Here is a 25,635-nt window from a genome sequence, read left to right as displayed (position 1 = left end):
ATATATATATATCTCTATCTTAAAAGAACGAACCGGGATGATAGTGGTAGAGAGAGTGGAGGCGGCGCCGGGGCTTTATCGTCGAAGCTTCCACTGGTCGTCGCCGCCGTCGAGAATCACGGTTGGATCACAAGCTTTGGTTAAGTGGTGGTAATCCGATGTCTTCCAGTCGAATAAGTGTGGTTGCTGCCTAGGGATGCACACGGTTTCGGTTCTCACGGTTCCGGTCGGAACCGAAACCATTCACGACGGTTCCTTGAAACCGGAATCGGAACCGGAATCGTATAATATGGAACCATGAGAACCGTTAACTGTTTGGTTTTTTTCCTTTTTGCAGTGTTGTAAGTTGTAACACTGAAATGTTGTAAGTTGTAACTCAGTAATGTTTCATAACTTTCATTACTTAACAAAATACAATATCAAAAATATAAATATAAATAAATACAAATACAGAAAATAAAACTGATACTTAACTACTTAAGTCTGATAGTTTTAATTATATAATATTACATCCCATACTGAAATCTGAATAACCTTTCGAAATTAAAAATTGATAGTTTGAAATTCTAAATACTAAATTACTAAAATAAAATACTGAATTATAACACCACCATATGCTACACATAAAAATATAATAACTATTGCATACCGAATTCATATTTTTGCCCGCAATAAAATCTGATATGTTACACACAAAAATCTGAGAAATTTTCATATGAGACTTGAGAGGAGACGACTATCAAAATCTGATAATTTGAATGTCAAAATGTCAAACTATCAAAATGTCAAAATTCAGATTTTTGAAATTTTCAGATGAGACTTGAGAGGAGGCGACTATCAAACTATCAAAATGTTAAAATTCAGATTTTTGCCCGCAATAAAATCTGAGATGGGAGTGAGGATGAATGAGTGAGGAGAAATTTGAGATGGGAGTGACAGATCAATCAAGGACTTACCGAGTAATCTGAGATCGGAGACGATTAATGATAAAATCTGAGATGGCGAGGGCGACGAGGACTAAATCGACGAGAAAACTTCAGATGAGACTTGAGATGAGGCGACTCAGGCGAGGGCGATGAGGACTGAGGAAAGGAAAGGAGGTGATTCAGGCGAGGGCGATGAGGACTGAGGAGATGAGAGGAGGTGATGAGAGCCTGAGAGGTCAGACTTCGAAGGAGGCGAGGGTTAGCTTAGGGTTTATCACTTCGTCTGTTTATATGAGAGATTGAAAGGAGGCAAGGACTAACTAAATGAGAGAGTGAGAGATTTAGGGCAAAATATTTTTTTTCGTGTCTATTGTCTAAGGTCTAGCGACTCCAGCCTTATCTTTACTTATTTTTTAGTATAAAATTAAATAATATATATATATATATATATGCACTTCCGGTTCTTACCGGTTCCCATGGGCTAGAATCGAAACTGGAACCGTATGTACACGGTTCCTAAATTCGGAACCGGGATCGGAACTGGAACTGTGAGAATCGGGAAAAACGGTTCCGGTTCTTTTGTGCACCCCTATTGCTACCTAAGTCTTCGATCCGCCCATTAGCGGATTCATTCGCCGGGGTTCGCCCACCTAATCAAGGTCGAAGTACGCGGATTTGTAAAGAATGTCTCTTTTTGGGTCGTCAAATTGCCGAGTCGATTTATCATCGATTCACGTTTAGGTGTGATTCTAAGAGGCCGCAGTAAGGCAAAAAAAAGTGTTGAATCCTGACAACGAAAATCGGTGGCTGTGGTTGAGAAATGGTGAAGGTATAAGGAAGGAGATGATGACCGCGATTGTGGTTGAAGAGAGATGGCAGCGGCAGCAGTGGCTGTGGTTGGGGAGATGGCTACGGCGAATGTGGTTATATAAATTATATATATATATATAATTTATATGTGATGGTGCTAATGTAATTGTGTATATATATAAGGGTAAATTTCATTTTTCATAAGTTCTGATATTTTATTATAAAAATGAATTAAACATTGAAGGGTAATCTCGTCTTTTTAATATTTTAAGGGCTTGTTTGGATTAAAACTTTTACAGAAGATATCTTTATTCAAAAAATAATTAACTTGTATATGCTATCAATATTACATAGCTCAGGGGTGACGTTGTAATTAACCCTAAAAAGTAAGAGACCCAAACGTAACTGAATAATTCTGAAAAGTTGGTGCCTTGGTCACTTTTGATACTAATAACTCATTGCACGTGATTTGTTGAATTATCAATTATTAAATATAGGCTTGGGCTATTAATCATTTTATTTCGAACAACACTTGTCTCATTACACGAAAGAAGAAATTTCTTGTTCATGTGTCAAATTTTATTACATTTCTTTTTATAATATATTACAAAAGAAATAAATAATAATATAAATCTACTTTAATTTTTGTAAAATTGATATATTAATATGATTCAATGATATCTTGTTGCCACTCAAGTTTTATGCTATTTTCTGATAATATAGTCATTTTTTAAAATAAAAAAACAGATTCATAATGTGTAAAAGTACCAAAATTCATAATATTTAAAAGTACCAAAATTATTATGAATATTAATTTAAATATAAGTCTACCAAATATAACCATAAGGCCTCGCCCTAATATTCCCAAGCTTTCATCATCATCAACCGTCGTAGTCCTTGGTGCGTCTTTACTGCTGCATTATCGGTGGAATCTGATCCCATCGTCGTCGGAGTCGCGCTTAGTTTTTGTCGTCGCCAGCAACCACTGTCAGAAACCAATCGTGTCGATTTGGTTGTTGCCAGAGCCTTCTTGTCGGATCTATGTCGTCGGAGCTTTCCCTCTAGCAAGATGTGGAAGAAGACATTGGTGGGTTCTGGATCGTTGGAAGTTTGGAGCACACCATTTTTTTTTGTTTGACTGGTTCTTGACCAATTATTCCATCATATTGGGATTGATAACTGTTCAAGGGAAGATACTAATTGTAGAGAAAAAGTCAAGCCAAATATCTTTTGATTTTTTTTAACCATTCTTGATTCGTGCTTCCCATCATTTTAGTGTACCCTGTTAATACTAATTTGATGGTTTTTTAAAAAATTGGTCGAGAGCATTATAAGATGATTATTGCGTAAATAATTTTAAGGTGTGTTGGACTTTAAGTAAGTGGAGTCTTGAAATTAAAATTTGTAAAATTAAAAAAAAATTTAATTCAATTTCTTTAATTATTATTTTTTTAAATTTCATAAATTTTAACATTAATTCCATACAATCAAATATACCCTTAATGAATTAATAATTGAATAAATTACACACATTAAACCATTTAGTTTTTATTATTTTGACCTCTCCTAACTTCTTATTCAATTATTGAAATGTAATTTTGAGTATGCAAATTATTTTTGATAAAAATGAATGATAAGGTTATTTAGGGGTGACAATTTGTGTTCGTCGATCATAATCGTGTTTTGTCGAATTAAGAGTATTTTATTAAATAGCTCAATCTAAATAGAACTTTTAACACTAGCTTACACGTACAACCCGTTTAATGATTATTTATAAAAATAAAATATTATACTATTTAAATTAATAATAATACTTAATAAAATAATAAATATTAGAAAAACATAAGTTTCAATCGAACTAAATTACTAAATAATATTTAGTTTACAAAAGAAATTATAATACACAAGTTTATATAGTAATTTTGAAGTTTAAATAAAAAAATTATTTTTGACATGTTTTGTTAAACATGTATAAATAGATTGAACCTTTCACAATTCAAACACGACATATTAATCGTGTCGACTCGTTTACGATCGAAATTATTTAATTCGTTTAAGCTCCATTCAAACCCGCTTAATATATGTCTTATTAGAGTGAGTGTTAAATTTTGTCACGTCTATAAATATAATAATTATTCCAAATTTTAAAGAAAGTCATTGAAAATTACTCATTATTAAAGGATAATATTTTCATCCACGTAAGGCGCCAGAACACTCCAAAATTAAAAACGGACTCGTAAACGACGATATCATCACAGCCATCTGTAACCGTTAGCTCACGGCGCACTTCATCACTGTAGTTTTACTTAAAAAAAACTTTAGTCAAACTTTTGCTTAGCCCTCACATCCAACGCTCATATTTAGTCGGAATCTTCATCGGAGCTTTCCCTGTAGCAAGATGTAGAAGAAGACATTGGTAGGTTCTGGATCGTCGGAAGTTTGGAACACACCATTTTTTTGTTTGACTGGTTGTTGACCAATTATTCCATACTATTGGGATTGATACTGTTCAAGAGAAGATATTAATTGTAGAGAAAAAGTCAAGCCAAATATCTTTCCATTTTTTTAAACAATCTTGAATCTTTAGTATACCTGTTAATATTAATTTGATGGTAAAAAAAAAATGGTTGCGAGCATTGTAAAAGGATTACTGCGTAAATAATCTTTAAGGTTGTTTGGGGTATGTTATTGGAATCTAAGAATTGAAATTAGTGAAATTTGAAAAGATTTTGATTCAATTTTTTTTTTTTTAACTTTCACAAATTTTAGTTTCAATTCCATACAACCAAATATACCCTTAAAGAAATAGTAATTGAATAAATTACACACATTAAGCCATTTAGTTTTTATTATTTTGACCTTTCTTAACTTGTTAGTCAATTATTGAAATTTAATTTTGAGTATGAAAATTATCTTTGATAAAAATGAATGAAAAGATTATTTAGGGGTGACAATTTGTCTTTGTCCGTCATAATTGAATTTTTCTTTTTTGGTTAAGAAGTTTGAGAGTCCTATTGTATAGATACGAAATAGATTTCTCTTTTAAGAAATAAATATCTTCTACCAACCATAACCATAGGGTCCATAACTCTCTCGTCCACTCGCATAGTCACATAGAAAGTGATTATATAATTGAACCACGATCTCTTTTATGATATTAAATTAAGTACAAAATTGTTGTCGCGACTGCATAAGTTTTCTGTTATTTTACAATGATATTGTTATTTTTTGACATTATTAAATTAAGTAAGAAATTGTTGTTACGACTGTACAAGTTTTATGTTATTTTGCAATGATATTGTTATTTTTTGAATTTTTCTTAAAAAATTCATACGAATATGAATATATATACACACACACAAAAAATGCACACGTGTAAATCTAATTTGCAACAAAATTATACTTAGATTGTCTCATATTCAACAAGATGAGCAAAGAAAGAGAATCCACATGTTTCAAACTCACAATAGGATGTCAATACGACTCCCGTGACGATGAGGCAATGACAACAGTAATAATAATTAAGTCTTCTTTTTAATTATTGGGTAACCCTTGTTATTATTTGATAATGAATAACAATTTTCGTACTTAATAGTCTAGTGAAAATTTCTAGCAAATGAATTTGAATAAAAATTTCTGGATCTGGTCAAAAAATACTACTATCAAGTGAGACATCCAAATTTTGCTTTAATCTTCCCATTGTTGGAAGTTTGGAACTGAACACACCATCTTTTTTTTGTTTGACTGGTTCTTGACCAATTATTCCATCCTATTAGGATTGGTAACTATTCATTTTTCTATGAATGTGTGGGTAAAATTTGAATATTAATTGAATTTGGCTCCATATTTATAATCAAAATCACAAAAAGAAATTGTTTCCTTTTCTGGTAAATACAGGTCAATTTCATCCTACAAGAAGTTAATTTATTTATAATGAAAAAGTCATTTTTGCAACTAACCTCCTTGACGAGTTCTGAGATTTTACTATTTAATTCAGTTGGAGGGAAGATATTAATTGTAGAGAAAAAGTCAAGCCTATCTCTTGATATTTTTAAACAATCTTGACACATGTTTGCCATCATCTCCATACTCATTGGAATATACACTGTTGATAAAAAAGGAGAAAAAAATGGTCGCAAAGTAAGAGGGACAATACTTACCTACTCATTCCTGAGTAGATTTATTTTATTAACTGATTATATTTTCTAATAATAGGTAGATACGTTAAATAAAAAAATAAAATAAAATCGAATCGACCCGCTTCATTGGATAGCCTGTATTCAAACCTTATGTATTTCTTTTCTCACTCTTTCACCCCCTTTGTAGATTCACGCCGTCCTCTCTCCACTATTCTTCTTCCTCTCACCTTTCATGGAATACCATCAATCAATAGAAATCTCTTGGACTATATATCACTCAATAGCAAAGGGTGGGATGTGGGATTACTTTTCTCACTTTTTCTCACGACTTCCCAAGAAGTCAAAACTTCTGACCCTATTTGATCACTATTATCATGATCATATATGCTTTTTAGTACAAATTATTTGTATATAGACAATGTATCGTTGAATGTGTATGTTTGGAGATCAAGAATGCAATTGATGTAATAGCAAATAGATCTTCTTAAGTTTCTGCTACAGCCATGTTAGTAAAAAAAATTTGATTGATTAATTTTCGAAAAAAAAAAAAAAAAATCTGATTGATTTGTTTATTTAGTGGAAAAAAATATTTTATATATCACATTAGATGTTATAAATAACATATATTATATAATCCAATTGAGGTACATTTACAAACCAATTTGAAGATGCAGTAGGGAGAGAATTAACAATACCAGGCCTACTGATTGATTTTGTCATGGGAGAGGAAGAAGAATAGTGGAGAAACTAGAAGGCGGTTAAAGAGAAAAAAATAAATAAAAATAGAGTTTGAATATCGGCTATCAATTACCCCATTGAAACGGGTCAATTCGACTTTATTTTATTTTATTTTTATTAATTTGTTAAATTTGTCATTAAAATTGATGTGCCTACTTATTATTGAAACACATAATCGGTCAGTAGAATTAACCTGTTCACTAGCGAATAGGCAAGTATTGTCCTTATAAGAGGATTCATTATAAAATAATCTTAATGAATTAATAATTGAATAAATTACACTAATATTTTTTTAAAATTTTGAGAAATTACACACCATTTATTTTTTATTATTTTGATATTTTTTAACTTCATTAGTCAATTATTGAAATGTAATTTTGAGTGTAAAAAATATTTTTGATAAAATAAAATGACAGTTTCCTTGAGAGGAAAGGTCATGCTAATACAGTAATTTATCCCAATCTTAGAGGAGGCGAGTGTAATTTACTCATAAAATAGCACGTGCAAAAGATCCATTTTTGAAACCGATAAGGCGCTAGTACACTCCAAAATTAAAAAACGCCACTCAGAAACGACGATATCATAATAACGTTATCCAGATTTTTCACTACCGTCACAGCCATCTGTAACCGTTAGCTCACAGACTACCTCATCACCGTAGGTTTATTAAAAACTTAGTCAAAATTTTACTTAGCCTTCACATCCAACGCTCATCTTTCAATCAATGTTATAAAACTGTACGTCGGTTATTATAAAACTGTCACACACAAAAATTTATTTCGAATCATTATTATCAGCACGACCAACCTGAAAGCGAGCACTGAACATTTATCTCCACTCGCGCACTTCCCAAGTAGATTGAGCGCGTGAAGTTCACCAACATTTCGAATCTTCCTCGAACGTAATAATATCCCCAACTGTCTCTCTCGCTTCTATATATTCCCTCTCCCACTCCAACCCCCTATCTGTTCAAATTCTCCTCTGGTTTCTTTTAACTCTCTCTCTCTCTCTCTCTAGATTCCCCTTTTTAGTGAGAGAAACAAATTCAATTCAAGATGTTTCGTGTAAGCAACAACCTGATCGGTATTCTCAACTTCGTCACCTTCCTCCTCTCCGTCCCCATTTTCGGGGCCGGAATATGGCTCTCTCGCCAGGCCGACTCCGACTGCGAGCGGTTCCTCGAAAAGCCGATCATCGTTCTTGGCGTCTTCCTCATGGTGGTGTCGCTCGCCGGCCTGATCGGCGCGTGCTGTCGCGTTTCGTGGCTCCTCTGGTTCTACTTGGTCGTCATGTTCTTGCTCATATTGCTTCTCTTCAGTTTCACTATATTCGCTTTTGTGGTGACCAACAAGGGTGCCGGAGTGGCGGTGTCCGAAAGAGGGTATAAGGAGTACCGGTTGGGGGATTACTCGAATTGGCTGCAGAAGAGGGTTAATAGTACCAAGAACTGGAACAAAATCAAGAGTTGTTTGAAGGACAGTAAGGTTTGCCAGAGCCTGATTGATGATGGCTCTAATACCCCTGTTGAGCAGTTCTATAAAGAGCACTTGTCCTCTATTAAGGTATATATATATATGTGTGTGTGTGTTTGTGCTTGTTTCTGCAGTATTTCATTTTGATCTTTTGAAATGTTTTATATATCCGTTGTTTTAGATCCGAATCCCCCAATTTTTGCAATATTTTCTGTTTTTCTCCTTCTTTTTTTTTTTTTTTCCTTTTGTTTTCGCTGTTGATTTGATTTTGCATATTTACATTTTCTGCCTCTGCTGTGATGTAAAGGGTTGTTTAAATTGTGTTTGAGTGACTAATAAATGAAAAGGTAATTTGGGAAATTAGTAACCAACTATTTCTTGTCCTCCATTTAGGTATTTATTATATATTTATATGTATGGAGCAATATATGCTTGTTAATGCAGTTTTTGTTTTGATCTTGTGAAATATTTTATATATCCGTTGTTTTATATCTGAATCCCCCAATTTTTGCTATAGTTTCTGTTTCTCTCCTCTTTTTTTTTTTTTTTTTCCTTTTATTTTGGCTCTTGATTTAATTTTGCATGTATAAAATTTCTGCTTCTGCTGTGATGCTTAAAATGTTTTTGAGTTACTAATTAAAAAATTAAATGAAAGGGTAACCAACTTTTTTTTCTTTGTTTTTGTTTTTGAGGAAAATGAAGAGAACCCAAATAGTGATAAACCCAATTCTTCTTGGAAATCTTCAGTCCATGATACCATTTACTTCTTTTCTTTGTTGAATTTTCTACAAATCACACAAATATTGTGGTTTTCTTCAGTAGTTTGTAGTTTATTTTTAAATTAAAAAATGGGTTGCTTTTCGATATAAGAGTTAAATGTTTAGTTAATCTTTGCAATTGCTCCTTGTTTTAAGGAAATTAAAAATTTGTTAATTTTTGGGAATTTTTTATAATTCAATTTTGTGAATCTCTTAAATATTCTGGGTAATGAGAAATTTATAAAAGTTTTCAGTAGTCTTTTATGACTATTTCACTTTAGGATAAAAAAGAAAGCCACCACTCTCTAGAAAAGTGACATGTGTTATTGGGAATCCCCCAATTTTTGCTATAGTTTCTATTTCACTTCTATTTTTTTTTTTTTTTCCTTCTCTGTTGATTATACATATGTACATTTTCTGCCTCTGATTTGATCTAAAAGGTGGTTTAAAATATGTTTCGGTGACTAATTAAAAAAATTAAATGAAAAGGTAACTAAAGAGAAGATCCAAAATAGTGATAATCCCTCCTCTCCTTTGGAAAGCTTTGTTCCATGATACCAGAGATCACACAAATAATGTGGCTTTTGGTCAGTAGTTTGCAGTTTGTGTAGAATTTAAACAATGAGTTGTTTTTTTTTATGTATGACTTAATATTCTAGTTACTATGTGCAATTGTTTCTCGTTTTAAGGCAATTAAAGTTTGTTATTTTTGGGGAATTTTTTTTTTTTTTTTTTTTTTTTTTATAAATTTTGTGAATCTCTTGAATATTCTGGGTAGTTAGATTTTTTTTCCAAACTGTGAGCCTTTTATGACCATCTTACTTTAGGATAGAAAGGAAATCCATCACCTTCTTTTTTTTTGACATATAAATTTTTTATCAGAAACATTGTGATTTGAAAATGGATTGGTAGTTAGTTACTTGTGTTTCTGGATTTCAATTCCCATATTGTGAAAGATACATACTTTTTGTGGAGTTATTAATTGTTGAATCTCCTTTAATTGGATTTTCAATGTGGTGTGCCATCATAGCATTCTACTATTTGTATAATTGTTTGTCAACCTCTTCATATGTTGTGAAATTACAATTTTTACTCTCCTTTTCTTCTTCTTTTATTGTGTTTTTTTGTTTAATTCTGAAATTCATGGATTTGATAGTATTTTCTGGATTTTTTTTTGTGTTATATCCCCTGCCTCCCCAAAAGAAAACTACATGTCATGGTATGTCATTTAAATTAACAATCCTTTTTTTCTCGTCTGCATTTGGTTTCAAAAACCTGCATCGTGCTGGAGTTGCATAAACTTGCAGCCAATTTTTTTGAAACTATAAATTTGACAAAATTTCTCTAACAAATTTCCCTAACATTAGAAAAATGAAAATCTCAAAAGAGATCAAAGACAAAAAGTAAAAAAAAAAAATATCAATTCAATGTCTTTTAGGTGGTTGTAACTAACTGGGACATGTCTTCCTTCCTCTTCCTTGTCATCCTTGTGGGTTGATAACGTAATTTTGAGCTGGTATTTGTGAGCAATGCTGTCAGAATCTGATTTCAGCTTTCTCACACTTACGCAAGCCATTTAGGTTTAGCAATTGGGTTATCTTCATCTCCAACTATAAATTCTAAGAAATGTGTTTTAATAAATATCACATGATGTGGATGGCCTTTACACTTGCCACACACAGACACACACGCACACATACTTTTGTAGATAGTTTTTTCTTTCTGATTGTTGGCTAGCTAAACTTTTTGCTGATTCGATTTTTATATTTCGAAAATATTTCTCTAACAGATATCCCTAACATTAGAAAAGTGAAAATCTCAGAAGAGATCAGAGTCCAAAAAATAAAAAATAAAAAATGAAGGCTTAGTTTCATCAATTCATGCCCTTTTAGGTGGTTGTAACCAGCCAGAGCATGTATTCCTTCCTCTTCCCTGTCTCCCTTGTGGGTTGATAAAGTTTCGTTGAATTGGTATTTGTGAGCATTGCTGTTAGAATCTGATATCAGCTTTCTCACACTTATACAAGCCATTTAGGTTTAGCAATTAGTATTTCCTCATCTCACACACACTCTTTTGTAGATAGTTTTTTCTTTCTGATGGTTGGCTTCCTGTGCTTTTTGCTTGCTGATTCGATTTTCGTATTCTGACAGTCTGGCTGCTGCAAGCCATTGACTGACTGCAATTTCACATATGTTAGCCCCACCAACTGGACCAACACAGGAAGCCCATCACTCACCAACCCTGACTGCAATGCATGGAGCAACGACCCAACCATTCTGTGCTACAACTGCCAGTCGTGCAAGGCTGGGCTGCTCGACAACATCAAGAGCGATTGGAAGAAGGTTGCCGTCATCAATGTCATATTCCTGGTCATCCTCGTTGTGGTGTACTCCATCGGCTGCTGCGCATTCAGGAACAACAGGGAGGACAATGCATGGAAAGGGCACCCTTGAGATCATTTTCAATGGTTTTAAGTTTATGTTAGTTTGAACTGTGTAGAGATGTAGAGCCACGTTTTAGGTTTTTACTCTCATGTGTTAGTTGCATTCTGTTCTAATCATGAAGTCTATGTTCCATTTCTTGTATAGTAGTTTTTTATGGGTTGATTTGAAACTTATTCAGAACATGTTAGTTTTTTTGGATATATATATTTGAATCCTAGGCACCATGTTTGCAATGGTTCTTTATTATATAGCTTAATTTGTATCTCTTTATTTTCTGATTAATTGTGGTTCGATGGATCACCTGCGTCTCACACTACTTGTTGGTTCAGAGCTTTAGATTTAATTGTGACAACAATATTGCCTCACTGACGTGTGTGAATGAGGTAAACCAAATTGAAAGTACCAAAGTTGATTGGATGAAGCTAGAGATGCAGTTCACACACTCAAAACACACACTGCACTACATCCACATCTAATTGACTTTATCATCAAGAGAAGACAACGTTGGAATGCTGTGGATTGTTGTGACTCATGCAATTGTATAACATTGAAAACATAAAACGGACCCTCAAAATGAATAAAACCAATAAGGCCATTACAAAACAAACATGTATACTCCGTATTTTCCATAACAACAAACTATAAATGAACTACAGTAGCACAGAGTGTTCGACACATTGGGCAGCAGTTGTTTCTAGGTAACCATTTGAAGATGCAATCACAATGGAATACATGCGAACATGGTGTCGTTGCAACATCTATCCCCACCGACAACCCTTCCAGACATATGGGACACTTATCAGCTCTTGATCCATCATCAATCAATCTATCCACCTTCACTGCAACCTCAATTTCTTTTAAACATATGGATTCAGTAACAATTGATTTACTATCCAGAAAATTGTTTAGAATATCCAAAACTTCATCCCTTGCCTCCGAATAAATCCCCTCATCATCATCATCCATTAAGTCTTCATCTTCTTCTTCGACATTTAAATCGATCGAATCATCATCGTCGTCCGTGTCCTCAGCTTCCTCTTCTTCTTGATCATGATCATGATCATGATTTTCCTCCACTGGTAAGGTATTTGATGAACCCACTTCAACGTTTCCGTATTCAACGCAGCCATTGTTATATTCTTCTTCTTCTTCTTCGTCATCTCGAAAATCTTCTGCAGAATGAGTGCAGTTGAAAACACATGAGGTACTCTCTACGGAAACATCTACAACGATGACGATGCCATGGTTTCTTGAAGGAAGAAAACGAAACTGGAAATTATCAAAGAGCCACTTAGATACAACTTCCGAGAGAATATGAGCATTACTCTCTTTCAAGAAAACTTCTGTGAAATCAACCATGGAGTCTTGAGACACTAAGCTGTGGAGAAGAAATGGGAAATTAAGTACCTTCTTTATTGTCAATTCAGTTTTCACTTGTCCGACAACCATATTAGTTGATACACGAAGTATTAACAATCCTCCCAAGTCATCCCAAACATCATTCTTGGAAATCATTCTTTGATTCCATTCGAACACCCGAATTTGAACATCATTGATGTTCTCAATTACAGCCATCGACTCTGTCTCTCTCTCTCTCTCTCTAGTCGTATATAGAAACTACTTTCGCGGGTTGTGAGCCAGCATAAAACAACTAGTCTGGGAGGGCCAGAAGCAAATCAAAGGAGCGTCGACTGCACCCTTATTCCTTATTCGCTATAGATCGAACGAGAGAAGCAAATTATCCGAATACAAGCGAAGTCCCCGGGCCCACGTTCTCGACAGATGGTGATCGTGATCGTGATCGTGATCTCCGGGAGCAATGGTTTTTTAGAAGCTTTGCGAAAGATTTCGGAACAGGAGTCAGAGGTTCTTGTAGGCGGTAAATAGAAACCAGAAGCACCGCCTTTCTTTATTTGGTTATACCCAACCCTAATTGCCACCGCCTCTCTTTATTGGATGGTAAAAAAAAAAAAAAAAAAAAAAAAATTGGTCGTGAGCATTCTAAGAAGATTCATTGCGTAAATAATCTTAATGAATTAATAATTGAATAAATTACACTAATATTTTTTAAGATTTCGACAAATTATACACACATTAGAAGAAATGTCTTTTGATTTTTTTAAACGATCTTGATCCGTGCTCCCCCTCATTTTAGTATACCCCTATTAATACTAATTTGATGGTAAATAAAAAATAGGTCGCGAGCATTATAAGAGGACTATTGTGTAAATAATTTTTAGGTGTTTGTGGAATTTGATGAAATTTTGATTCAATTTTTTTAGTTATTTTTCTCAAATTCCACAAATTTCAAAACAAGTTGTGATTTATATTTGAAACCGTTTCTTAGACTACATAAACTTTATTTATGATTATCCTTATGAAATGTCTAAGGTTTCTTCTTAATTTCGGTTAATTTTAATTTTACGAATCTCATATATATATTTAATGAAACAAGTTATGATTTATATATGTTATAAATATGTTCCTAGACTATATGAAATTCAATTGTGATGCTAGTTAGCTTGGTTTACCTTTAATTTAAGTTCATTTACGAATCTTATATATATATATATATATATATATAATGAAATATGTCGTAATTTATGTTAAAAATGCATTCTCACACTATATGAAATTTAGTAATGACGGTAGTTATGAAATGTGGTGCTCATTTATCACTAAAATTGGAGGTGTTACTAGTAGAAAATGATTGTTAAAGTCCTTTTAGTAAGATTTTAAAGTACTTTAACATGTTAATTCAACTTCCCATATATCAAAGAACAAATATATAGAATGCCCACCAAGAAAATAAGTGATTAAAATGTCCAAGGATACAAATAAGAAAGTGCATACCATTGGTTCTAAAATGGATTTTCACAAGGTATATAAACCTTGCTTTCCAAAATTTTGAATGGTATTTGATGAGAGAAGGTTCACGGGGCATCGAAATAAAAATACAAAATTTCAAATAAAGAGTTATTAGATTTAGTCGAACATAAACTTCCCCATAGCAGCATGAAACAACTCCAAAGTATTTGTGAAGAGTTTAGGAGAGGCTACCACATTTTCATTCTTGGCTAGAGGTGGTTGGTATGGTTGATAGCAAAACTATGAAAACAATTACAGAACTGGGCCAAAATGTTGGGGCAACACAAAAGAACATATATCAAATAATGATTAGACGGTTGGGCTCTTGGGCCGCCACGAAAATAGGCCCACAAGCAGGGATTGCCTCTCAGCTTCTGACGACGGTTGTTCTTTATGGTGTTGCCACCTGTTGCAACTGCTTTAGATGGCCTACACACGTTGTGCTCTTATTTTACAGCCACGTGTCCCCAACATCCCCAACCTTTACCTTCTCAGTACAGAACCTTCGAAAATTTGAAACTGAAAACTGTACACTTTCACAGTCTAGGGTTTGTAAAAATGGCCTTGAGAGTTCACAGTACGATACTTAAGAAACGTAACAAGAAGGGGCTGTTGAAGAAAGTTGTTGACTATCTGAAATCAGATTCTTACATGTTTGCCCCTTTGATTTCTTCTCCAACGTTTGATTTCTCCTCACCAACTACTTCTAGCACTGGTAATCGTTTCTAGATTAGTATATACCAATTATATATATGTGCGTTTATGTATTTATTTAGTGCTGTGTATGTTATATGGTAATGGGTTTTTAAAGCTTTGATTTGATGGAATGTTATTGTATATGTTTTTAGGAGTCGAGACAGAGAAACCCATTGAGGAGAAGAACAAGAAATTGCTGAAGAAGGTTGGGGATTATCTGAAATCTGATTGCTATATGTATGCCCCATTGCTTGTTCCTCAATCATCAGTTTCTGCTACAACCAGGAGAGTCAGTCCTAATAAGGGTATGATTTCTTCTGTTTTTCTTATCGTCTTTCTATTTGATCATTGTAATTAAATTAATCATTATATATATATATATATATATATATATATATATATATATATATATATATATTTCCCATGGGTGTTTGAACAATACTTCCTTTTTGTTTATGATGTTATATTGCTACCCACGCTTCGGCATGATCTCTTATGAACCACTATATATCTGAATTGCACAATCTTTTAGAGTAGAAACTTTGATGTGCTATGTCATCTCATTTATATATGCTGTGATGTTGATTTGCTACACATGGTGGTGTGATCAATAGATTGAATTTCTTTTCTAGATGGATCAATGGATTGAAATCCTTACCTATCAAAAAAAGGAAAAGAAAAAAAAAAAAGAAAGAAAGATTTTTGTTATAGTCAATTCTTTTTAGTGTTGCTAATGAAGGTAGCAACTAAGGATAATTTGCTAAAATAGCAATTGGCTTGCTGAAGTGTTTCTGGCTGGGTTTGAGACAGTCTAGGATATGAATCACTTGGAAATGAAATTGTTTAATTTTCTTGTGCTCATGTCACTTTTGTTTTTGGTGTTTTTAAAGATTTTATTGGTTGAATGTAAACATGATACCTGAGATGTGTTCAAGGTTGCTACAAAAGAACAGTCTCCTAACTTATGGGGGGGAAGCTGGAAGATCGAATCCATTATTAAGATGACGTTAATAATGGGAGATCTGAAGCTGCAAAGAAAATTGGAATCGAAGTGATGAGATAAAGCGATAAAGGCTTTGGATTTATGTCACCAAATTATTTTTCTAGTGCTTACAAAACTTCTGTATAAAACATGGAAGCTTACATTGAATTTACATACGCCCTAAATTACGTCAAATCCAAATGAGAATAAAGCATGTGAACGAAATTAAAAAATCAGAACATATTGCTGCTTCCATTATATCTTACTACGAGTGCAAGTGTTAGACATTGAACTAGAGTTTGATATTGTTTTTAGTTTTCTATATATGCATATAGAATGTTTTTGGAGGCATGTCAAAATATTAATTTTGATGGTATAAAATATGAAAATGTAAATACTGTAGATAATTTGAACGGTTATATGTTATTTGTATGGGTGATTACTTGGGGACTTTGGCAATCCCCTGGGAATAGGCTAGGTTTGCAACAAGTGTTGATTTTCATTTTTGGCAAACATGGTTTGAACTTACGTAATTTGTATATCTTGGTGATTCCATGATAGATGATATTACAAAAATAAATGAGAAGAATTTATGATTTAGAAATTAAGTACTAGTCAACATTATAAAATGTGGGTGAAAGGGAATTTATGAATAAGTTCATCTATTCTAGAATGACTGTTTGAAGTGTGAGTAAAAGCTTCAGATGTTCAAGATTTCCAACGCTGAAAGGGAACTTCTTCGGTCAAAAGATTTTTTTCCCTTGTTTAATGGTGGTAGGAGTTTTTCTGCATGCCTAGATTTCAGAACATAAGCCTATTGAATTCTCAATCTGTTGAATTCAGTGAGATGAGAAAACTGTACGAGTTGAATCTATGACCGATATCCTTTCTAATTAATTCTGGTTCTTATATTGATTCCGCAAATTGATGATTGTGGAGAGGTTGCCTATAGTAAATATCCAAGTTATCCTCCTTTTCATTTGGTAAATCTTATGTCGTATTATGTCATGATCTATACGTTGTAGAAGCCAGGTCGAAGGAGAAAATCAAAGTTATAGTAGTCTAATGGTGGTTGTTTATCATGCTAAAACAAATGGGTGATATCATGCCAAATTAAATCCCTGGTTATAACTAAAATATGCCATCTACCTCATTTAACAGGCATAATTCAGGGAAGTTGTTGTCAAATTTTCTAATTCCAAATAATATGTTTAGCATAGGGGAATTGTAGGCAAATTTTCTTTCCACCTAGAGAGTGATTAGTGAAGTTATAATCACAAATCGTATGTTTTTTTTTTTCCCCAACTAAATTGTATGTTTATAATGGGGAAAAATTGTAGTCAATTTTTTTTTTCACCTAGAAAATGATTCTAATCCCAAAAAACAAGTTTTATTATTTTAGTAGGAACTTCTAATGGATTTTGAATGGCCCATTTTTCCTCTAGTATTGTTCATGTTGAAGGATTTATATATTTAAGTTACACCCTCTCTAATAGCTTAAGCTTTTGGAGTAGATGGTAGTTAACATGGTATTAGAGCCAATGGTCTTGAGTTCAAACCTCACCACCACCCTAGTTAAAAATTGAAAAAACATATGTTGGACCAAAAAGAAGGCCACAAGCGAGGGGGCGTGTTGAAGAATTTATATATTTAGATGGTAGTTGACAGTTCAGTTAGTTTAAAAAGTTTATGAGGTCTGGTTTGGGAGTGTTGGAGTGTTTTTGGTTGTTAGGGCCTCTCTTAGAAAAGCATTCCCAATAAATTGGCACAAGGTTGGTTTAAATACTTCCTTGCGATGTATATGGACATCCAACTTATCTAGCTTCTGGTTATATTCTATGGTTGGATACCTTATTTTCTTATCTTAGTGCATGATCTAGGCTTTATAGGAGTGTAATGGGTTCTTTTGGTTTTGGTTGACAGACCATGATGCCCACGAAGTAGGTCCGTTGGCTGGGAAAAACATTGATCAACCCCAAGGTAATATCTCTGAATTTCGGTGTGAGAATATTACTTGGCAAAGCAGAGCTTGTGCTTTAATTTTTGAAGTTTATAAAATCAAGATTATTGCCAAAGAAGTGGTCACCAATAACTACTGCTGATTATTCTGACCATGGCCTAATTAATTTTAAGAACCATAATTTTTTTAGAATGGGAGTGTTAGAAGAGACAGTAGACTTCACATTTTTTTGTCAATAAAGAAAGTTTTCTTCCATTTTATACACTCAAACCCCTTTATGCATATAGAATAAAACCGGGTCTGGAGATAGGTCAAATGCCTTCCTTTTTTTTCTTCTTCTTTTTCTCTTATTTGTTTAAAGCCGATGTCAAGTGTCTTGTATACAACAATTTGATTTTGTTCCTTGTCAAAGTTATTTTGTCTTTTTATTTTTGTTCTTTGTTTTCCATTGACACTCTGGTTCCAAATAGTTTACTAACCTCTTTCTTTTTAATTTTTTTTTCTTTTTATGCATATTTCAATTTGTTGGAAATAGTAGTCTTATAGCTTATATATTTTTGGCCTCTAAAGTTGTAGGATTATATAATATTTCGTTCTTTCTGATTTCAGGAGCAACTTGGTATCTGAAAAGGGTGAGCACAGCAATTTCAGCTGGGAAAGTAACTAAGAAAAAGAATCAACCAATCAAACAGACAGCAAATGTTATTGGAGAGGCCCAATCATTGGGTGGCTATCCTCTAGAAAGGAACAATATAGTTAGGCGAACTACAACACATAAGGAGATGGTGAAACATATGGTCCACCAAAACTGTCGCCCTTCCTCTGTGCCAGGTCACATTCAATGATTACATAAAATTATATGTTTTTCGTGATTGCTTCGGATTATTTTCTTTTTATTTTGTGTTATCTTACTGGTTCATTGGATCACTTGAAGTTGCTTTCAGATAGATCTTCCATTCTATAGGTTCATTTTCTTCAAGGAGAACCATTTTCTGGTTAATAGCATCATGGGTGATTTGTTTCAAAGAACCTTAGTTAAGACCACTGCATGATATATATACGTTCTGTTGTGTCCAGACAATTAAAATTGATTATTTTCTCAAAAGCCATATTCCTTTCAATCATCAGACGTACAACCATAAATATCTTATCCTGTAAATGAAGGATGGTTGATGCCCGATTCATTTTGCATCCAATTAACCACAGCACTATTTTTTTGCTGGCTCAAATCATAACCCTGAAAAGTCTAAGAACTGCTTCTTGTTCTTTTTTTGTCACCTTTGTTGACAATGGTGATGTTGGGCCTCTTACCATAATTCAGAAAAATTCTCTGGGGGTGGTCCAAAGGGGTTCGAACTCCTAACCAGGTCAGGATGTGAGGTGAGAGTATTGCCATTAGGATATTCCTTTGGGGTTCTAAGAACTGGAATTCTAGCCCTATTTATTTTAGAAATAGAAGTAGGTGATTGATACAAGAATTTGCTACAGAACAGAGTCCTATATTTTTATTTAGTTATTTATTTTTCTGGGTCAGCTGTGGAATTCTTAGTTCTTCCAAATCCACAATGATCGGAGTCAGTTATTTCTGATTATGCATAATATAATGGATTTTGTATGTTATTACTAGGGACACTTTAGACTTACTGATCATCATCCTTGTAACAGGAAAAGGGATAATTGAGAAGGAGCAAAGGAAAGTGCTTGTTGAATGAAGAAATAACTGCCTGTTTTAGATGTAAAGTAACTGACTGAATGTGAACAAATTGTATATATATTGAACAGGAATGTGCCTTGTAATTTAAAAAATAAATAAATAAATAAAGGACTGTTGTGACAAATTCTAGACTAGTGTGCAACATTTTTTTAAAAGTTTATTGTTCTGGTGGCTTTTTTTTTTTTGGGAGTGCATAACTATGGGTTTCAAAAATCTGAATTTGATTGAATCGGCCAGATTTTTTTTTATGAAGGGGTGAGCTGCTCTTAAATTCGATGTTGTGGGATGACTGCATATATACTCTGCTGGTTGAAGTTGAACTGCTTTTCTTCTTCTTCTTCTTTTCTCTCTTTTTATTTATTTATTTATTTGGTATATAAAACTTGAACTGTTCTTGTCCATATCTCAATGTTTTTGTGACGTGTACTTATATGATTGAAACTACTTCAATCACAGTGATTTCCCTATCAAAGTGATTTCCCTATCAAATTGTCTGTGAGAGAGAGACTTGTAACAAGTCTTTGATTGGATGTTTTTATTTAGATTTTTATTTCCGTGTTAAGTGTGTTAGGTTGTTTTTGGTCGGGATCATGTTCCTGAACCATTTAATAATTTCTCGAAAGAGAGTATGATATAGGCACATATATTAGGGTTCATGATCTTCAAATTGCAGTAGAGAAACATGTCATCACCAGTCAGACAATCTCATCCGTTCTATTTCAAACCGATCAAAATCTGAGGGTATTCTTGAAGAATGAAACCCAACTAGGTCTCTCTGCTTTAAAATATTTTTCTTGAAGAAATAATAATATGTCTAATCTTTGGGGGGTGTTAGTATTTTAAGGGCTAGAATGGCTTTCATTTTATTATATTGTTTATTCATAACACAAGGAATCTAAAAATTACAGATTGGATAGCGTGATGCTTTCTTCTTGGCGACGGAATGTCAATTTTTTATCATGCATTTTATTAGCAATAAGAAAAAAGGTTAATTTCAGTGACACTTCTTAAGGTTTGATCAAATATTATATTGAAATAACTTTAGAAAATTGTTATCACTCATGTTACAAACATTTTTTACGTTTTTTACTCACACCTCAAACTTTTGACACTATGTAAAATGACTTAAATGCCCTTGACTTTGTAAAAAAAAAATCTTTAACCTAAAAAAATATATTAAAAGACTAAACTATCTCTAAATGTATTGCAAATTACAATTATATATATATATATATATACTCGTATATATTTGAGGTAATATGTTTTTTACTCCCCCAACAACCACCTCTTACACCACCACCACCGCAACTGGTAGTTGCTGTAGCCCCACGACGGTGGCGACAATACCATCCCTATCCCATAACTGTCACCACCACCTCACCCCACAATCACTTGAAGAAACCGCTTCCACCATCACAACCAACAACTAACAGCGACACCACCACCACGATCTCCGCCCTTATATCCACCACCTGATCTCCGCCGGACACACACCCATCAACAATGCCTCTCTGTTGAGAACAAGTGGTATAATTTGTTGTTCTGATGGATTATTGTGTCCGGAGGTGGAATAAATTGTAGTAAGGGAAAAGTTGAAAAGGGAAACAGAGTATTTCATTATCTTTCTGATTGTTCTTGTTGGACTTTTGGGAGGTCGAAGTTTGGTGTGTGTTGATGTTGCATAGAATGGAACAAACCCTGAATGAAAAATTAGGGTTTATGAATTCAATCGACGAAGAGAGCAAATTAGGGTTTGGTTAATAAACTTGGTGGTCCGAAGACTCAAAATTGGCGTCGACGACAAAGCACTTCGACATCGTATCTTTTTTAGGTGAAGCAATCCAAAGGCAATGACCAAAGCTGTGATGACGAATCGAAGAAACCAATTGAGATGCTGCTATAGGAAATCCAAAAACATGCATCGACAACTCCACTTAGGTTCCAGATTGAAATTTCTAGGAATTTTCATAGATGAATTGAACTAAACTGCCAGAGAAACACCATACGCATATGTATATGTGTGTATGTATGTGTGTATATATATATATATATATGACTATTTTCTCTCTACTTTCTCATATTTCTCTCTCACTAGTTATGTGTTCTACATTCAACAAACAAGGAAACTTCATGTATATTTTTCCTTTTCTTTCCAAATCCTTCTGAGGAAAGGACAAGAAACCAAAAGAATTGTTTATGAAAATAATAATAATAATAATAAATCATTGGTGATAAAGGGCGACCACTAGTGAATTTGGTGGTGGAGATAAAAGAAGAGGTAGATTAGCTAAAAGGTCGATTCATCTGGCAATGATGGTGTGGTGGTAGGAGTGGTTGGCGCTGGAAGAGAGAGTGTGTGAGTGGTGTGGCCGGCGCTGGAAGAGAGAGTGTGAGTGATGAGTAAAGGTGAGGGCAATGTGGGTAATTTCGTCCTTATACAATTACGATGTTTTAAATTAAAGTGCATCAAAAATGAGGGTAAAAATGTCATTTCACACTCATTTTGACAATGTTAATGACGAAAAAGTGATTTGGGATGTAAGTGATAATATTTTTCGAAATATGTTTCAAAGTGATATTTGACTAAACTTGAAGGAATATTAGTGAAATTAATACTTAAAAAAAGAATCAAAAAAATTGCAAGAAAATACCATTTTATGCATTTTTTTTTTCCTAAATAACTATTTTATGCCATTTTATGCATTTGATTAGCATAAAATATAATAATTTACCTGAACACTAGTCATTTACTGCATTGTTTTATCACATTATTAGATGAAAAATGTGTACCTTGATGTCAGGGAAACTAGCTTGCTCTGGACCATGTAATTTGATATTTTTTAAAAATATCATTTTTAGGGGCAAGTGGTGGATCATCAACCATGTAATTAATTGCCTAAAATGCTTGTGTGATAAGTTCAGAGAATGCAACAATGAAATGTGTGATATAAAGTGTTGTCTGGTTATTTTTGGTGGAGGTTGGGATAAAACCATTTATGGGAGTCTAGTGTCGAGCTCATGAAACTGTCAACTTGATTGAAATGCGTTGATTTATTAACAGTTATGCTACATGGAGTAGGCCTAGGTGGGCTTGACACCATACATGTTCCCAAGACTTGGGTCACATCTCTCCCTCAAAACCATGAACCATCTCATTTGAAATCACATCATGTATACATACTTTGCCAACTTCCAAGGGCAGTGTGCATGTACTGTCATGGCTGACAACTCCGATGTGATAACTTATTTATCTAATACATTGTCATTATCAATACTTTTAATTTGATTACTTTCCAGCATATTGAACCGTTTAATACTACAAATATACATTTTAATTTCATTCCTACTTTCAATTTTAAATCTTCACTCTTTTGTTTTGTTTTCTGGTGGCCCTAATGGATTGCTGAAATTTAAAAGGAAAATTGCACAAAACTCATCTTTCAATTTCAATTTTTGGCACAAAACTTTTGCACACCTAAAACCTCTTGATGTTGTAAAGTGATGTGATTATAATAAAAGTATCCCTTAATATAAATTTAAGGTTTTTTTTCCATATTTAAAATTTAAGTTTTCTATAAAATGATTTTCATATTATGTTTTCTTTTTCCTTTTAAATTTTTTTTTTTTTTAACATAGAACTTTAAGAAAAATTTAAAAAATTACACAACATTAAAGTAATATTATAATGACAGAAATGACCCTTAATATAAGACCACTTTGATAGACAATGGCGCTGGAAAGGAAGGATGATTTGTTTTGAAGGTGGGTTTTCTGAGAATTTCTTGCGCCAAAACAATACAAAAAGATATAAAGTTGTAGAGATTTAAAGAATGGGAACAAGAGATGTGGTAGAATCTCGTTATAACCCTGAACAGGAGCTTTTTTTTGATATTTTGTTTTATTGATAATAGCGTTGAAGTGGCAGACTACTATTGTGAAGCACCAATATTATCACCCTTAAAAAAAATAAAAAATAAAAAATAAAAAGTTAGTTGCATTTGATTGATCAAATAATAGAACCCAACCGATTCAACTCACTTAACCAAAAATCGAAAAGTCACTCAAATTTTGTACAGTTACTTGCACTTGTCTCTGACATAATATGTCATATATATATATATATATATATATATATATATATATATATATATAATATAGCTAAAGAGCCTTGTGATTATAGGTACTGTTTTTTTCCTGGCATAGGGTTTTTCTTGAAAGAATTAAGCCAAGGACATGCAGCCAAGTCCTGTTATGGATTGACGTGATAGACCATTATTACATACTGCTACATTAGATGGATTTACATATGTGTGTGTGACTGTGTGAGTGTGAGTGTGTGTGTGTGTGTGTGTGAGAGAGAGAGAGAGAGAGCGGGGTCGATCTGTTAGAGAGTTGTATAATTTAATGATCATGCAGATACACGTGCATGGGTTGATAGGTGCTTGTGCTTGAGTTCAGACCGACTTGGGAGTCTCTTTCTTGCGTTGGAAACTTGTGGCTGAATTTATCTCTCAGGCCAAAATCCTACAAGTACCTATCGCTTGCATCCATTATTATGGGTAAGAGATAAGATGTGAACCAGATTTTCCACAAATACATGTCCTCCTCCTCCTACTCTCTCTCTCTCCTGCCTTCCTAATTCCCATTCATTCACTGCACCAACATTTTCATTTCTCAATCATGCTTATAACCAGACGAAAATATGTATCAGATCGATGGCTACGTACACACCATGTGTCAATATATATATATATATTACATAACTATATATATGTGTGTGTGTGTCAATATATATACCACACACAAATATATATAGTATTAAAATTTTAAACATATAAAAAAAGAATGTATTAATTATTTATATTCTCTAACACATTTCTTCACATATGATTATTTTTGTTCTAATTACCATTACTCTAATTAAAAAATTAAGTTATTAAAAAAAGGCATATATGTGTGTGTATTATAGAAGCTATATATACAAAATAGAAACCAAATGGATCGAGCTCAACCTAATATGTTACTGTGAGGGTCATTTTTTTTCTTTTTAGGTGGCCTAAAAAACTTGTTTGTCGAATTCCGTTGATGTTGACACTAGAAAATAGGGATTATTTTTCGTCCTACAGTTTGTTTTGACAAGTATTAGAGATGGGAATTTGACCTTCTAATAACTTGCCAAAAAGAAAAAAAAAAAAAAAAAAAGTAAAAAAAATTGACCTTTCAATTTATAAGTGTCTTAAGTTATCCCCTCTTCAATCCCATATAAGCAAGACACTTTAATTTCTTAATTGATATAAACCAAATCTAATCGAATGAATGGAATTGGTATTTTTTTTATTTATTTATTTTTTGTCAACAATGATAGTGTTAGTCTTCTTAAAGCAACTTATAATATATCACTGGAAATATATAGTCCTCCATTATACATGCACGGTGTAATTACTTAGAAAAAATTTCTAAGAAACGGCACCAAAAGGATTAGAACTTTCAACCTCCAGGGCTTGAGTTGATAAAATATATTTGTAAGGACAAAAACCTTTATAAGATATTCGAAGACAGAATATAAAGTAGGACATTAATTTAACAATTGCAAAGGAATACAAACAAATATAACTTGGAAAGAATATTTAAATATCCTCTTCTGATATAACCATTGGCATTTATAGTTCGTAACATATTGATCCCTAGGAATGCTTGTTTGATTCATTAATTAATCATTTCACTTATTATTATTAATTTCATGACCTTTTTGTCATTGAGTATCAGTAATACTTTGCTTGAGTGAGAACAGGGTTGGGTGTCCTAAGACTTAATAGTAGTAAGTGACAAACCACCAAAACCCTTGTTTTAAGGGATCACGACACTAATCAAATGGACCCTTTATGGACTTTTTGACTGTAAAGTGTTGTATATATTAAAACAGTACTGTACCTTTGACTATGACTTGTAATAACGCTTTGTACTTTGGTAGAAAAAACTGTTGAGACAAGCAGCAATGGCATTCATGTGGCTTACCATCTCATTAATTCCAATTTCAATTATAGGGGAATTTAAAATTAAAAATAAAAAATCAAAATTGCAGGACCTCTAGAATGTTTAGGCTTCATTTGAATATGTAAGGAGAGAAA

At 33.2% G+C, this 25,635-nt stretch overlaps 3 protein-coding genes across 4 annotated transcripts; 2 read left to right on the top strand and 1 right to left on the bottom strand.

The window, feature by feature from the left end:
• Positions 1-7,567: 7,567 nt before the first annotated feature.
• LOC132279568 (tetraspanin-8-like) lies at positions 7,568-11,533 on the top strand. The gene is made up of 2 exons (XM_059781583.1): positions 7,568-8,175; positions 10,994-11,533. Exons 1-2 carry the CDS (start codon positions 7,669-7,671, stop codon positions 11,294-11,296), a joined length of 810 nt encoding a protein of 269 aa, XP_059637566.1. The 5' UTR covers positions 7,568-7,668; the 3' UTR covers positions 11,297-11,533.
• A 393-nt stretch (positions 11,534-11,926) lies between these two features.
• LOC132278035 (E3 ubiquitin ligase BIG BROTHER-related-like) lies at positions 11,927-12,862 on the bottom strand. Its single transcript, XM_059779867.1, has one exon. It carries the CDS (start codon positions 12,860-12,862, stop codon positions 11,927-11,929), a length of 936 nt encoding a protein of 311 aa, XP_059635850.1.
• Positions 12,863-14,640: 1,778 nt separating this feature from the next.
• LOC132279569 (uncharacterized) lies at positions 14,641-19,652 on the top strand. Of its 2 annotated transcripts, XM_059781584.1 has the most exons (5): positions 14,641-14,870; positions 15,004-15,156; positions 17,757-17,813; positions 18,403-18,624; positions 19,459-19,652. In XM_059781584.1, exons 1-5 carry the CDS (start codon positions 14,714-14,716, stop codon positions 19,503-19,505), a joined length of 636 nt encoding a protein of 211 aa, XP_059637567.1. In that variant the 5' UTR covers positions 14,641-14,713; the 3' UTR covers positions 19,506-19,652. The 2 variants fall into 2 exon arrangements, with proteins under 2 accessions (XP_059637567.1, XP_059637568.1); XM_059781585.1 differs by lacking the exon at positions 17,757-17,813.
• Positions 19,653-25,635: the final 5,983 nt, after the last annotated feature.

Source organism: Cornus florida, unplaced genomic scaffold, assembly GCF_030987335.1.
Source record: "Cornus florida cultivar Cherokee Brave unplaced genomic scaffold, ASM3098733v1 CherokeeBrave_3.0.0_Hap2_Chr10, whole genome shotgun sequence".
Taxonomy (NCBI): Eukaryota; Viridiplantae; Streptophyta; class Magnoliopsida; order Cornales; family Cornaceae; genus Cornus; species Cornus florida.
Note: the sequence above shows the minus strand (reverse complement) of the source record. Positions and strands in the feature narration are given on the sequence as shown.